Source organism: Schistocerca serialis, chromosome 5 (assembly GCF_023864345.2).
Source record: "Schistocerca serialis cubense isolate TAMUIC-IGC-003099 chromosome 5, iqSchSeri2.2, whole genome shotgun sequence".
Taxonomy (NCBI): Eukaryota; Metazoa; Arthropoda; class Insecta; order Orthoptera; family Acrididae; genus Schistocerca; species Schistocerca serialis.
Genome location: NC_064642.1, coordinates 493,323,428 through 493,339,434, shown reverse-complemented (window position 1 = coordinate 493,339,434; position 16,007 = coordinate 493,323,428). Strand labels below are relative to the sequence as shown.

Sequence of the window (16,007 nt, the reverse complement as noted above, 5' to 3'; positions counted from 1 at the left end):
GGCAATCAATGTCAGGGTGTGTGTTCAACAGACCTAAGCACGTGCTACATAGGAAAGTACAACTACTCGATAACTCAATTCAGTAGAGTCAACTGAGGAAAGAAACAAATGAATAGCGCGCGAGCTGACTGGCGGGGGCGGCGCATGTGTGGCATTCATGAGAATTTCCTCCCACATTTCCACAGCTCCATTTATAGTGCCTTCCATTCTTGAAAAATAGCTTTGTAACTCAGGACAACTTCACTTACTGAGCACTACACAAATCCTGTAGACTCCTGCTACACACGGTCAGCTATTAGGATGAACTTTTTCCATGTTACTTTTTACATCACTGTCAGATGAATATTGCCTTTTAAAATTAAAGTATCCTCTTTTAAAAGCTTCTAAAATTCCTTCCTCATCCTCATTCTAAGAATTACTTTCTTGTTTCTGCTCCATCTTGATGGTACATGCAGCTCTATCAATATCAGAAAGAGACCAGTGAACACCCAATAGTAGTCTTCTCTTCAGGGAAGCATCTGCAGGCACAGCAGCAGTCAAGACTATAACACCACCTTGTACAAGGTAAGCATTCGAAATATCCTTGACACGCGGTGCAGTGACAATCGAGCAATACTGCTACAAGTAAATAGGACATGTTAACATTCCATCATTGTCCTAGACCTGTCTGGCATTAGCTCTGGAATGGCAATCTTAAGTGAGACTTCTTCCCAAAATGTGGAGACAATGTAGGAAACAGTATCACATCTTCAACATTCTTACAAATTTTGAAAACATAAAGATATCCAATTAATAGTGTTAATATTTCTTTGTCTTTTCTCAGCCTACTTATTTACCACATTACGACCCATTCATTTGGTAATTTTTATGGATGACGGAAGTGCGTACAATCTTAAGGTCTCCAAAACACATTAAATTGTGTGGCTATTTTCCATTATTACTATCATTATCATTATCATTACTGTAGCAAATGTACAAGCAGTATCACAGTGAATAAAGATTGTCTAACTTCATCTCGTGTAGACTGACTACGATTGAATGACCACCATAGTACTGCTAACTACATTAATTACCTTCATTAAAGATAACAATTTCTTTTTTGTTTTCCTGTCTCTACCATTACACATTTCTCGATAATATCTCCCATTCTCTAAACTGATTTCTTAGAACTTTTAGTTTCCAACCTTTGCCTACTGACTGATTATGGACCTCCATCTGAAAACTGGCTGTTAATAATTATTAATTGTGCCATAAATTTCTTTTCCCCTGACTTGATTCAGTGTGTTCCCAATAATTATCTAGTTTACCCAGGTAATTGTCAGCTTTCTTCTGCACTGCTGTATTTTAAATGCTTTTATTCTCTTCCTGACTGTGCTGTTAATCATCCCCTTTTTGGTTCCATATAATGCAACACTCCAGACAAGTATCTTCAGAAAAGATTTTCTAACACTTTAAAAGTGACCTTTTAAGATACAGCAAACACAAATGTGTCAATAAAATTTTAAATAATGGCGTAAATGTTGAGTCTTCCGAGCCTGAAATTTTCCCAATGGCTGGTCCTCAAGGTGTAAAGTTTCAAAAGAGGGCTCACACACCGATTTAATAAAATAATCGTACATTCCCACATATAACACAATTCATCTGTGTGAAAGGAAATTTAGTTTAAAAGCAACACTTATCACACCACCACTCAGAATATTTTCCCGTGACTGGTTGAAAATGTGAACAGTTGCAACATCACGTTCATCGAAAGCAGTTTGTTGTTACAAAGTACTGCACAGTCTGTCCTAAAGAATTTTGCTGTCGGCAAGCACTTGTGTGTGCACTACGTTTTGCTGTTGTAAATGGCACATTTTCTTTGCAACTTAAGTTTTATTTTGGTGGTATTTTCTCCTTTATGTTTTATTGCTGCAATAGCAGACTAAAGTAAAATTCTTTGTTAAAGTGTAAGTTCTTGCCAATCAAAATTACAAAAATTTAACACATAACCAAAACAATACAAAATTACTGGAATTCTCAAAAATTCCTGTGTTTTATCCTCAGACTGTTTCCTAAATCCTTTATTAGACCAGGAACAGAGGAGCGTCTAACACTTCCTTGCAAATACCAGATATCACTTCTATCATTTCTGTTTTACTCAACGATTTTCTGTCGATTACTAGGTACAGTGATCTTTTTGACAGGAAATCATGAAACCAGTCGCACAACTAAGATGATACTCCATAGACAAGCAATTTAATTAAAGTTTCTTGTGAGAAACTTCATGTTTATTGCCATCACATGACATTTTCATTTGGAAATCACACTAAAATGTTAACAGATACACATTCACAGCTATACTGCTACAAGAAAATATCATCGACATCTGAATGAGTAATTTGGTCGCTCTGTGAATGAAACTGCATTGTCGCAAAAATAGGACAACAGCGAGCATGTGGGAGAGAGAGATTCTCGCAGTCCAGTTTGTAACTCGCGGCTAGCCGCTCGGAAAGAGAATGAATCTTATTGGCTACTAGAAGTTAATAGTGGGGGATGCACAGAATGGCTGAAAATAGGGCCACTTTCCAACATGACAAGAGCTGTACCACTTGACAACAGCATCATAACCACAACTGGCCAACAATGGAAAATAAACAATAAATGTAAACAATAAATGTCACCTCTTTACAGATAGCCTATAACAATGTTAACAGAAGGGAGCCGTATGTAGCTATGGTAAAGAGTGAGAGATTCCTTTTATTGCCTTAGTGAAAGATACTAGGGTGAACACCCGAAATCAAATTAAGCTACAGAAAATTTTATGAATTGCTGTGACCACAAAAAATGGAGTATATTCATTAGCCTGCTTACTGTTCAACACAGTCTCAAAAACAGTTACAAGAGATGCGGGAATCAAAAGATGGGGGACTATCTTCTACTAATCGAAGTATATGCCTGTAACTAAGAAAGCCTATCCTAATGAATGCCCATTCACTGAAAATGGTTCATGTAAGTTCGATGTCTTGAGTAGTTCCACTCTGGATCACAAGAAAATTTTAAGAACAATGTCTGCTCTGAAATTAAAAAAACAAATATTGTTGGCCAACAAGTGCTACCACAGGTTCAGAAAACATCTGAGGTATAAACTGCCGTTCAAGTAAACTTTATACATCATAACTTAAATTTTAATGAAGGCAATGCTAACATACGGTGCTGAGATATGTACACCAATAAAATTTGGTGAAAAGCAACTTGACGTACCTTTAAGAAAGATCTTCAAATAAATTCTTGGGCCAGTGGAAGAGAATGGTTTCTTGATGACTAGATTTAGATCCATATTATATAACCTATATAATGAACAAGACATTGTCAGTCACATTAAGATTAGAAGGCTGGAATGGGTAGGACATATACCGAAAGATAATAACAGATTGAATGCGAAGATTCAGATCCTGAGAGAAACAATAGAGTTGGAAAGTAAAGCAAAGCAAAGGTGTGAGGAAGGTGTCAGAAAGAACATAGGGAAAATTGCAATTCACAATTGGACGAGTAGAGCACTAAGCAGGAAAGAATGGTATAATTTATAGAAGGTCAAGGCTCACAAAAGGCCGAGGTATTTATGACGCTGATGAAAATAATAATAGTTACAGTCAATGGAGGATATGTTGAAATTTCAGAAACCTCCAGTTTATGAGAATACTTGGAGGAAAACAATTCCAACTGTTGTCACTGGAATGTAATTTCATGACTCTGACAGCAACAACCTGTCACATTTCAAACCAAACGTTCTTCTACTGATTGTCACTGGTAACTTGGAAGCACAACAATGCAATACAATCAGCAAAGTACTGCCTCGCATAGAAACTAATACAACACGAACTGAAACCTGAATAATCAATTCCGTTGTGCAAACTGTGCATGTTCAAAGGTGGACCTGTACTAGCGAGGCTGGCGAGCACCCCAAGGTGCAGGCAACGAACATTACAACAATCCAATGTCCTACTTCATCTTTCTTTACTTGACTCTGCAACTGATGGTTTCAGAAGCAGAAGCAGAGTGATCTGTAACAAAATGACTCAACATTTTTCACTATCAACAAATATTTTAATTATCCTCAGAGATCCTCAGAATTCAAGAAGACTTTCAGTAATCCCTAAAATTTCCCAACTTTTTCAGTACATTCCCCAAACATTTTGAATTTTATGAAATAGGACATTTTTAAGCCATATCGTTGTTCTAACTGTTAACATAATTTATATTCTCTGGCAAAATCACATTTATGTTTTCAGACTTTCAGTTTTGACAATTTCAAATGGTCATGTTCAGAGCAACGTGCTAGACAGAAGGACCACCCATTGTCACTAAAGTAAAACGTATTCAGCTAAATTTTATTTAATTGAAGTAAAACCAATTGTTACTTTTGTGAGTATAACGTAAATCTGTAATTATGGAACCCAGCAGTATTTACGTGCAAAACACTATTAGAGCATATTAACTCTTCATAATAGATTATACATACCAGGTATAGTTTTATTCGTAATATCCTCCTCACCATTTGCTCCCCGGCTTCGTAAAGAACCAGGCCTTCGCCATCTTGAAGGGTCATCTAGTTCCTGTGGCAAGTTAGATGGCATGGACGGACTCTGCACATAAATAATTTCTTCTTCAATTAATGTGACTTAAAAAATATTGCAATTTTATTGCTAAGCAGAGAGTAAACAGAGAAAACGAACGTCTGCAAACTTTACATGTAATGACAAACAGCAAACACTGATACCAGCCCACAGCATTTGTTTCCTTAAGTGTTGCATCAAGATATTGATTTTCTTTCCATTTTAATAGAAGTGTGTTTTGAGACTTCAAATTATGTTTTGTTCTCCAAATAACGGAAGTGCTTGTTGGCACCAGCAAGTCCCCTCCTGATATCAGCCTCAGACTCATTCGGCATAGATTTCTCAGCCATTTCTAGAAACGGCTGACACTGACACTAATAAATCCCAGATTTAACAATGGTGAGAGCAACAGGAAGCACTGTGGCTTTAGGAACCAATACGTAGCTTAGGTTTGGTTGGTTGGTAGTCAGGATGTTCAAAGAAAATTTCAACGTGGCAGTTTTGGCACTGCTCTACAATCATGACAAATGTAGACTTTAGATTACACCACCAAAATGTAGTCCGCAAATTTTTCAACACAGTGCAGTGTGCAAGCATCATGTTACAAATTCTGCATCCTTTTTGGAAACATAATATAGCAAGCTGAGGAGATGAGGACTGTATTCGTGCAGTCATAGGTTTTGCAAGTCAACTGTACCAGTCAATTTGCAGGTTGTTCTGCAAGATTTCTAATGCTCATATCGTCAAAATACAGACTGTGTGTTACATTTTACTCAAACAACCCAAAACAGGTAGCTTTCAAACACATTTTGTCACACCTATATGATTCCAATCAACATTAAATAATTTAAGTGATTGAATTAATGAAATAAATCACTTATGAAGAAAATTTGCAAAGTTTTTAAAGCATAACAGGTACCAAATTTGCTTGTGTGTTTTTATAAGTTTATTTACTGTTTCTCTACTTAGAAGTATATCAAACAGGGGCATTTTTGGTAGTTATTTTTACTGATACTCAACAGGGTATTTTCAGTTTAATTTTTTTTCTATTTCAGATTTTTAATTTCCATTATCCCTCTAATATTATTGACACATGAATAAAAATATATTTTGCCAGTTTTTTCAAACTTTATTTTGTAAAAGAAGGTGGCATTTTCCAAGTTTGCCGTGTTAATATTATTTGTTGATCATTAGTTTCAGTATTCTTGGCCATTCTCAAGTGATTCCATGGTTCTGCAACAGAAAAATATGCCTTACAAATTGAGATGACAGTGTCTTTAAATTTCTGTTTTGCATTTGTGAACCAAAACAAACAGAAAACACAAGTTTAAAGATGCCGACATCTTAATGTCCAAGGCATAGTTTTCTATTGCGGAACTAAAAAATCACTTGAGAATGGTCTAGAAGGATGCAACCAGCCATGAACAAATAAAATTAAAACAGCAAACATGGAAAATACTGCCTTCTTTTAATAAATTCATTGTTGTAGTACCCGTACTGAAGAAAATTTATTTCTTAACTCAGATTTAATTATGATAAAATATGTACTTCACAGATATTAATGAAATATGTGTACCTTTTAGGTAACTTCAGAAACAGATTCAGTACACAACTATCAAATGTGAGATGCAGTAAGTTTTGTGTACTTCCTGTCAAATTAAGTTCTTAGGGCACACCACCTTCTCAAACTCCCCACAGCAGTTACATAAAAATTGCAATTATTGCCCCTCTGATAAATTTCTGCAAATGCCCTTGGAGGTACTGTAAATCTTCAGCACTCTGAGATGAATTTTAATTATTCAAGGCACTCAGTATCTTTTAATCCTATTTATCACTGCATTCCTGAATCAAGTAATCACACTTCTTTCCCATTATATGGTCTATGTCTGTTGACATGTTTATTTCCAAAGCCTTTGCAAACAATAGCCATTATGTAACTGAATATTTCTATTTACCTCACTTCACTGAAATAATATGTTACAAACTGTCCAGAAGAGATCAAAAACAGTTTTTATCCTTTTGGTATTAAATTCCCGTTCCTTGATAGAAATCACTTACAATAGAAAGTTTCTTCAATTCAGATGTCTTTTCGCATGAGGTGGGTTAACTCTGCATGTTCTTTCACCAATGAACTGAGCACAATTTGAGTATATCGAAATTTGTTACAGTTCATCAGCTAACTTTTCTGAAACTACTTTCATTGTAAAGACACTTACCACTTCCTATGCAATTAAAAACACTGCATTATATTTCCAAGTGAAGCCACAGTCTTTGCAGGCACTTCTCTTACAGCAACAAGCTCATTTTTCTACCCAAGGTACTTGAAACGGCTCTAAGATCCTGCACAGTGGTGTGAACATTATGTCTGTACTCTCAGGCCCTAGGGGCATGGGGTTGCTGAGAGCTCACACAGCATTCAGTGTGGTTAAGTGTGGCTCTCCAGAACACACAGATTCGATATTCACATGACAACTGTGGGATGCCACTCAATGAGAGCAGAAATATCGTGAAACAATAAATTGCAACCATGACAGACTGCTTTCTGCCAGTTTTATTTCAACATTTACTCACAGGTGTTTCTTGTTGTTCTTACACGAGATGTAACACAATCTTTTCACACACACCCCTTATTCAAACATGATTTCTGAATGTGGAATCTGCTGCCATTGCATAAATTTTCCTAGTATACAGACTGGCATTACTCCTAGCTACGTTGTGTAGGTTTACTGCAATGTTAATCATCTGCATGTTCAATCAAGTAGTACACTTCACTTCATGGAAAATTTGATTTTTATTGCATGCCTCATTGTGTTACTGGCTTAATGGCCAGCAGTGTAATTAATGACAATGTACTGTTTTACTCATTGTCAAAATAACAGATCGAAACTTGTGGCAGAAAAATAAAAAACAACAGCAGCAGCTTTGATGGACTGATAAATAACTTGCACAATATCTACAGGATGTAGAGCACAAAAATGCAAAAATAAATAAATAAATTTACAATGTACAAGATTGCTACTTAGCATAAAGATGACATGTTAAATTGCAGACAGCCACTATTAAAACACTTACACAAATTACTGGCAACTGTGGTAGCTTGGGCCCGAATGCAACTATCACTAGGGATGGAAGCAGCAGAGTGGGCGGGGAAGTGGAACGGATAAGTAGTGTACGGGTGAGGAGAGACAGGAGTGCTGTCTGGCGAAGTGCGCAGGGACTAAAATGCCAATAGGTACAGTGACAGAAGGTTGTGGGGTAGGGAGTTGGGGGAAACAGAGCAAAAAAGGAAAGGAGCAGGAAAATATGGGTGGGTGCATTGGCAGAGGGTTGCAAACAAAGAGGATAAGGAGATGAGAATGGGGGGTGATAGGACAGATGGCATGGAAACTGTTGGGTCAAGGGTGTTGGGACAGTTTGTTACTGTAGGTTGAGATGGGAATAATAATGGGAGCAGAGAATGATTTGTATGGACAACTCCCACCTGTGCCATTTAAAAAAGCTGGTGGTGGAGGGGAGGATCATGATGGCTCAGGTAGTCAAGCAGCCATTTAAGTCAAATGTGGTACGCCACAAGCATACTTTGCTCTTAGCCACAGTTTGGCGGTGGCTGTTCATTTTGGTGGGTGGCAGGTTGATAGTCACTCCAATATAAAAAGCTGTGCAATGATTGCAGCAGACCTAGTAAATGACATGGCTGCCTTCACAGGTGACAGTACTGGAATAGGAAGTGCTGGATGTATGGATTGGGCAGGTCTTGCACCTGGGACTCCCACAGCGGCATGATACTTGTGGCAAGGAGTTGGGATTGGGAGTGGCATAGGGAGGGACGAGGATGATGGGGAGGTTGGGTGGGTGACGCAACACCACTTTAGGAGAAGTAGGAACGATCTTGGGTAGGATGTCCCTCATTTCAAGGCATAATGATAAGTAATCAAAGCAATGGCGATGGTTGTGGTTCAGCTGTTCCAATCTGGGGTGGTACTGGGTGACGAAGAGGACACTAGTTTCTCGTCGGTTCATGGGTGTGGGAAGAGGATTGGTGGTGTAAGGGGAAATGGCACAGGAGATCTATTTGTGGATGAGGTGTGGGGGGACAGTACCTTTCTGTGAAGGCCTCAGTGATACCCTCAGCATACTGAGCACGGTATTTCCTGTTGCTGTAGATACGCCATCTCCCAGCAGGCCAGGCTGTATGGGATGGACTTTTTTGTGTGAAAGGGGTAACAACTGTCTAAATGCAGGTACTGTTGGCAGTGGTGGGTTTAATGTTGACAGAGGCCCAGATGGAGCTACTAGAGAGGAGTAGGCAGTGTCTATGAAGGTGGCACATTGGGTTCAGGAGGACCGGGTGAAGCAGATGGAGAGAAGATGCCAAGGTTCTGTAGGAATGATGATATCATCAATGAACCTGAACCAGATTAGGGTACAGCTTTTTGAGAGTCTAGAGAGGCAGTCTATAGATGGCCATATACAGGTCGGCATATGAGGGTGCCATGTAGGTGCCCATCGCTGTGCTGCAGAATTGTGTGTGTATTTAACTTCCTTTCAAAGGAGAAGTAGTTGTGATTAGGATAAAGTTAGTAAGGTGTATGAGAAATGAAGTACTGGGTTTGAAGTCTGAATGAAATTGGGAAAGATAGTGTTCAAAAACCATGGGCATGAGGGATGTTTGTTTGTGGGGAGGTGGTGTCAACAATGTTGAGTAAGGATCCAGGTGATAAAGGTGTGAGGATAGTGGTGAGTCAATGAAGGAAGTGGTTGGTATCTTTGCTGTAGGAGATTAGATTACAGGCAAATGGTTTGAGGTGTTTGTCAGTTAGCGCCAAACTTTTTCAGTGCATGCACAATAACCAGTTACAATGGGGCATCCAGGATTGTTGGATTTGTGGATTTTGGGGAGCATGTAGAAGGTGGGTGTGTGGTGTGTCATTGGGTTAAGGAGAGAAATGGGCTTGGAAGAGAGGTTTTGGAAAGGGCCTAAGGCTTTAAACAGGGATTGGAAGTTGTTATTTAAGGTATGGGATCACTCTGGCAGACCTCAAAATAAATCCTGACCTAATCACCCTACTGGCTAACAAAGGTTCCTCCACTGTTATGGATTACAGTGACTACTTGGTAGAAGGTCTCCGCCAATTATCTGATTCCTCCACCTATAAACTCTGCCAGAGAGATACCATCCCAGAAGTCCAACACAACTTCCAAACCATGCTTAAAGCCTTAGGTCCTTCCCAGAACTTCTCTAAATCCATTAACCTCCTCACCCCAATGACACCCCATACATCCACCTTCCACATGCTCACCAAAATCCACAAACCCGACATCTCTGGATGCCCCACTATAGCTGGTTATTGCGCCCCACTGAAAGAATTTCGATCACCACTGAACAATACATCCAACCAACTGCCCTTAATCTAACGTCCCACATCGAAGATACCAATCACTTCCTTCGCCGACTCTCCACCATCCCCACACCTTTACCTTCTGGTTACTGGTGATGCCATCTCTCTATACACAAACTTCACTCATGCCCATGGTCTTACCGCTTTTGAACACTACCTTTCCCAACATCCATCAGACTCCCAACCCAATACTTCATTCCTCATACACCTTACTAATTTTATCAGAACCCGCAACTACTACTCCCTTGAAGGGAAGTTAAATGTACAAACAATTGAGCAGCATAGTCATGGGCACCTGCATGGTGCCCTCCTATGCCATCTAGAGGAGACCTTCCTGGCCTCCCAAAATGCCATATCCCCAGTAAGGTTCAGGTTCACTGATAATACCTATGCTACTGTTACGGCGTAAAGGCAAGTGCTGGCACGCCAGTTGGGAATGAGAGAGCAGAGAGGGCTGTGAAGAAGGCATCAGCCAATTGCACGTTAATTGACCCCTCTCCACGACAACAAGATAGCAGTGGCCTCTATGCGAAGAGAATGTAAGCGCCGGCCCGACTGGCCACGGCCCAGTTCTACGAGAAGCTTCAAAACCAGTGACCTGAACAGAAGCGTTAAAGCTCATTACTTTGCTTGTACATTTTATGTAGCTCAAACTTGGAATTGTTATACTGAAGAGATTTCTTATCTTGTCTGTTGCCCTTTGCCTGCGACACATCTGTTTCACACGAAGTTAGGTATTGTATTTTTTCCTTTTTGTAATAAAACTCATTAATACGATTTGCTTGAAGTGTTGTCTAGTGATCCAAGAAAGTAGGTTTCTTAGACAGCCCATATTTAACGACTAGACAGGATTCAACAGCAACCTCAAAATCTTCTCTTCCATCCACTTCACATGGTCCTCCTGAACTTAGTGTGCCAATTTCTTAGATGTTGCCTCCTCCTTTCTGATGGCTCCATCCGTACCTCTGTCCACATTAAATCCACCAACTGCCAACAGTACCTACATTTCAACAGCTGTCATCCCTTTCACACCAAAAACTCCCTCGTATATTGGCTGCCTACCTGGGGACAGTGTATCTGCAGTGACAAGAACTCTCTTGCTCAGTACACTGAGGTTCTCCTCAAGGCCTACACAGACAAGCACTATCCCTCAGACCTAGTCCGCAAACAGATCTCCTGTGCCACTTCCCCCTCACACCCACAACCCTCCCACCAACCACAAGAACCAGGGACAAAGGAGTGCCCCATTTGTCACCCATTACCACCCTGGACTGGAACAACTGAACCACATCCTCTGTCAGGGCTTTGATTACCTATCACCATGACCTGCAATGAGGGGCATCCTACCCAAAATCCCTCTCGCTCCTCTTAAAGTGGTGTTCCATCACCCACCCAACCTCCACAACATCCTAGTTCACCCATATGCCATTCTCAATCCCAACCCCTTGCCACAGTGGTGCAAGGCCTGCCAAATCAACCCACCCAGGCACTTCCTATACCAGTTGGATGGTTGGCTGATTTGAGGGAGGGGACGAAATAGCAAGGTCATTGGTCCCACCAGATTAGGAAAGAATGGGGAAGGAAATCGGCCATAATCTTTCAAAGGAACCATCCCAGCATTTGCCCAAAGTGATTTAGAGAAATCATGGAAAACCTAAATCAAGTTGTTCAGACACAGGCTGGATGGTTGTCCTCTTGAATGCAAGTCCAGTACGCTGACATCACTGCACCAACTCGCTCGGTCCTATTCCAGTCCTGTCACAGTTTATCCTACCCCATCAGGGGCTGGGCCACCTGTGAAAGCAGCCATGCCATTTACCATGTCTGCTGCAATCATTGCATGGCTTTTTATACTGGTATGACTAGCAACCAGCTGTCCACCAGAATGGATGGTCAGTGCCAAATTGTGTCCAAGAGCGAAGTAGACCACCCTGTGGCACAATATGCAGCTAAGCATAACATGCTCAACTGCAATGGCTACTTCAGTACCCAAGCCATTGGGATCCTTCCCTCCACCACCAGTGAAAGTTGAACTGTACAGGTGGAAGTTATGCTTACAACACTTTCCCTGCTCCCATAATTATCTTGGCCTCAACTTACAGTAACGTACTAGCCTCACACCCTTCACCCTCCCTGCTCTGTCACCTCCTCCCCAAGCTTGTCTTCCACCCTCTTTGTTTGCCACCCTCTGCCAATGCACCTGCACATCTCCCCCACTCCTCCTCTTTTTCGTTCCCTGTTCCCCATCTCCCTGCCCTACGAGCTCCTAACACTCCGCATGTTGGCATCTAGTCCCTGCATACTCTGCCAGACAGTGCTTCTCTCTCCCTCCACCTGTACACTGCTACCCCTTTCCCTTCCCCATCCCCTCCAGATTGCTCCTTTCATCCCACATGATAGGTGTATTTTGGCCCGATCAGCCAGTCTTGGGTGTGTGAGGTGTGGTTGCTTGTGTGAATGAATGGTGTGTGTTTCTGTTTCATTTTCTGATGAAGGCTATGGATGAAAGCATACGTGTAGGTGTTTTAATAGTACCTGTCTGCAACTTAATGTGTCATCTTTACGGTAAGTAGCACTCTATATTTTCCAAAATTGATGATCTTCCTACCTGGAGTTTCCATTGTTTAATAAATAAATTTACACACCCTGCTATCACAACTAATGCTTCAAGCACCTTAATAGGTAAAGTCTTTACAATATAGCTTACAATGATATGCTGCAAATGGGAATCTTGTGTTCTTTAAGCTTTAATGCAATCTTAAGTCGTACCTTGGTGCCTTTTAGTTCTGCGCTGGGTATTAGCCCATACCAGTCTTCTATCTTATGCACAGGAGACTTCACAGAAAGTGATAAAATATTTGATATTCATAGGCACACCATATATTCATTAATTACTGTATTCCTTTTAGGACTGTGATCTTTATCAAGTCGTATGAATGATTACTGCAAGTGTGTTGGTGACTAAATTTGTTGCATGCATGTCAGTACTCACATATGAATATATCTATTGTCACTCAAAATCGGTTCAACACACTTTCATGAAAGCTCAATACAATCATTTGTTGCTGCATAAGCTGCTGTTCTCAACGATTTCTGAAACAGCAACCTATCTGAAAAGAATGTTGTTTTTGAAATAAATACTAACTCTACTCATCCACAAGAAATATACAAACGAGTTAATGTGTATCTATGACTACTCAAAATCATCTTAATTATTTGACTTTGCCTACAGTTTTCCATATCATTTTGAAATAGGTGATACACTATACAGTTTATTTCACTTATTGAAGGATGCTGGTCAGCTGAATTCACCTTAAAGCAGTGTACCCTCGCTGCACATAGTAAAAGGAACCTGAACATATGACCCAGCTGCACCCACTGTAATTTAATGAACTCAGTCAGTCTTACCTTTTAAAACCTTTTTTTTAGTAAGTATAAGGTACACCTATTCTGGCATCAGTTCATCGTTCCCAATACCAAATCATCATCTACACCACTTCCATTCCACACTGGGCCCCTCCAACAATTAAACTACTGTATTCAGAGACTTCTTTTCCCCTTCATAGTATGTTATTTTCAAGATAATTAGAAAGCTATTAAAATGTGTTGTGTTGTATGATTACTTACGTTAGGAACTAATTTGTTGGTTTCTATGCTTGTTGTTTTGGCAGTATCATCCCTATTAGCCTTGTTTTTCTTCTCTGAAAAGATAAAGTTAAAAGTTTTGTTCAAAATTTCAAAGCTCTGACAAATTTCAAATCACACACACACACACACACACACACACACACACACACACACACACACACACACACTACTCTGTGTGTAGTGTACACTAATTGTGCAAGCATTATTATATGGACAATATGCACTTATGAGCCAAAAATCACGATCACTGCTCACTGCCAGACTGAATGTAACCTGGTAACAATGAGGGCATGCAATGCACAAGGGAACGTAGATAATTAGAGCACAGATGAACAGAAAAACATTCTAGCAATAATGTTGTTGTTATGTCCTTCAGTCCAGAGACTGGTTTGATGCAGCTCTCCATGCTACTCTATCCTGTGTAAGCCTCTTCATCTCTGAGTAACTACAGCAACCTACCAACCTACATCCTTCTGAAACTGCTTAGTGTATTCATCTCTTGGTCTCCCTCTATGATTTTTACCCTCCACACTTCCCTCAAATACTAAATTGGTGATCCATTGATGCCTCAGAACATGTCCTATCAACTGATCCCTTCTTTTAGTCAGGTTGTGCCACAAAGTCCTCCCCATTTCTACTCAGTACCTCCTCATTAGTTACGTGACCTACCCATCTGACCATCTGATTTTCAGCATTCTTCTGTAGCAACATTTCTAAAGCTTCTATTCTCTTCCTGTTTAAACTATTTATCAACCATGTTTCATTTCCATACATGGGTACACTCCATGCATATGTATACTCTCAGAAAAGACTTCCCAACACTTAAACCTATACTTGATGTTAACAAAGTTCTCTTCTTCAGAAACGCTTTCCTTACCATCACAAGCCTACATTTTATATCTCCTCTACTTTGACCATCATCAGTTATTTTGCTCCTCAAACAGTAAAACTCTTACTACTTTCGGTGTCCCATTTCCTAGGCCATGTCCTATGTGAGCGACAGCTTCAGGCGACAAAGCACAACCGCAGGTGTAGTTACAAAATGTCCTACGTGAGCAACATCTGTGTCGCTACCTGTCTCCCGCTGCAACTGGCGATGTTTGAATTCAAATGTGTTTGAATCTTGTCGCTGCAGCATGCGCGACACAGAACGACACACACGTCTTCTTGGCAACGCAGTGGAGCAGACGCGATGGCAGGTATGAATTACTTAACATACGATTTCAGAAAAATATTTGGTGAAAAAATTTGATTCTTCTGCAACCTATACATTGATATCCTTACATGATAAAGGTCAAAATTTATTTTAGTTATTGAGTACCTGGTTGCATGAAATTTTTAAGAATTTGCGGAGGTAAAATCACATTGTGCAGACTTTCCACATAGTTCATTTAAGACCATACATTATTGCTTATGAAATGTAATCAATATATCTAAATTGTATTTAATGTTGGGACTGGAATGATATCTTTTCATTCTTGAGATATTGGTTGTTATATCCGCAGACGGTGCACTCGCTGCGCGTCTGAACCTTTCCTGTGCTTTGGGAATCAAGTGGACATAAAAATCGTCGTACCTCATAACAGGTTCAAGATATCGAAACAACGAATTTTGGAAATGACAGCACACAGAAAGGACTATTTTATCATGTGGGTAACGCTCGATACATTTTTGTAAATGCGTGAGCAGAGCGAAAACAAGACTCCCTATAACTTCCACCATGAGGTTTTGTCCAAATTTTCATAGCCAAACAAAGGGAGAGAAACAGGTAAATTAGGTATCAAAGTGACCAGCATGAGGTCTAGCTTGGCCTGAAAATATTAACTGCTAGAAAGTAATCAGGGTAATGAATGAAAACTTAATTAATAAGCTGAGGAAATATTGAAATATTTCATGAAAAGCTGTAGTAAATGAAGTGTCAAAAATGTCATCTGTTCAAGACCTAGCTATTTTGCACGTAAAAAGATACATTGGTGCAGTACTTAAATGTAAAAAAGGCTTCCTTCAAATCAAGTACGTTAGGAAGGCAAACAAGGAGTCAGTAAGATCATGCTTTCTGAACAAAACTTGAAATTCAAAAATGGAAGAAATCCGTCAAATATTTTATGAAATGATTTGTGTAAAGGAAATAAGTAGATCAGAGAAACGTTCTACGTGCCTTTGAATGATGCTCGAAACCATGAACAGAAAATGAGGTGCACCAAACGTTTCCCTAATATTTTTTATTTCATACTTTTAGACAAATCATTACACAAAATGTTTGACTTTCTTTTCAAAAATGTTGTAAGCTTTTCTTTTACAGACTATTTAGAGTAATTGAAACACTTGGCCTTAACACTGACTGCTGATTAATTATGTTCATAATATC

The 16,007-nt window shown here is 39.7% G+C and overlaps 1 protein-coding gene across 6 annotated transcripts in view; it reads right to left on the bottom strand.

Annotated features, from left to right (window-relative positions):
* The window catches only part of LOC126481672 (protein phosphatase 1 regulatory subunit 12A), a 374,220-nt gene that overhangs the window by 190,959 nt on the left and 167,254 nt on the right, over positions 1-16,007 (bottom strand). For all 6 annotated transcript variants that reach the window (XM_050105600.1, XM_050105601.1, XM_050105605.1 and 3 more), the window contains 2 exons: positions 13,619-13,692; positions 4,499-4,622 (listed from right to left, as the gene is read on the bottom strand). In XM_050105600.1, coding sequence (XP_049961557.1) covers positions 4,499-4,622; positions 13,619-13,692 — 198 coding nt within the window. The remainder of the gene's footprint in view (positions 1-4,498; positions 4,623-13,618; positions 13,693-16,007) is intronic.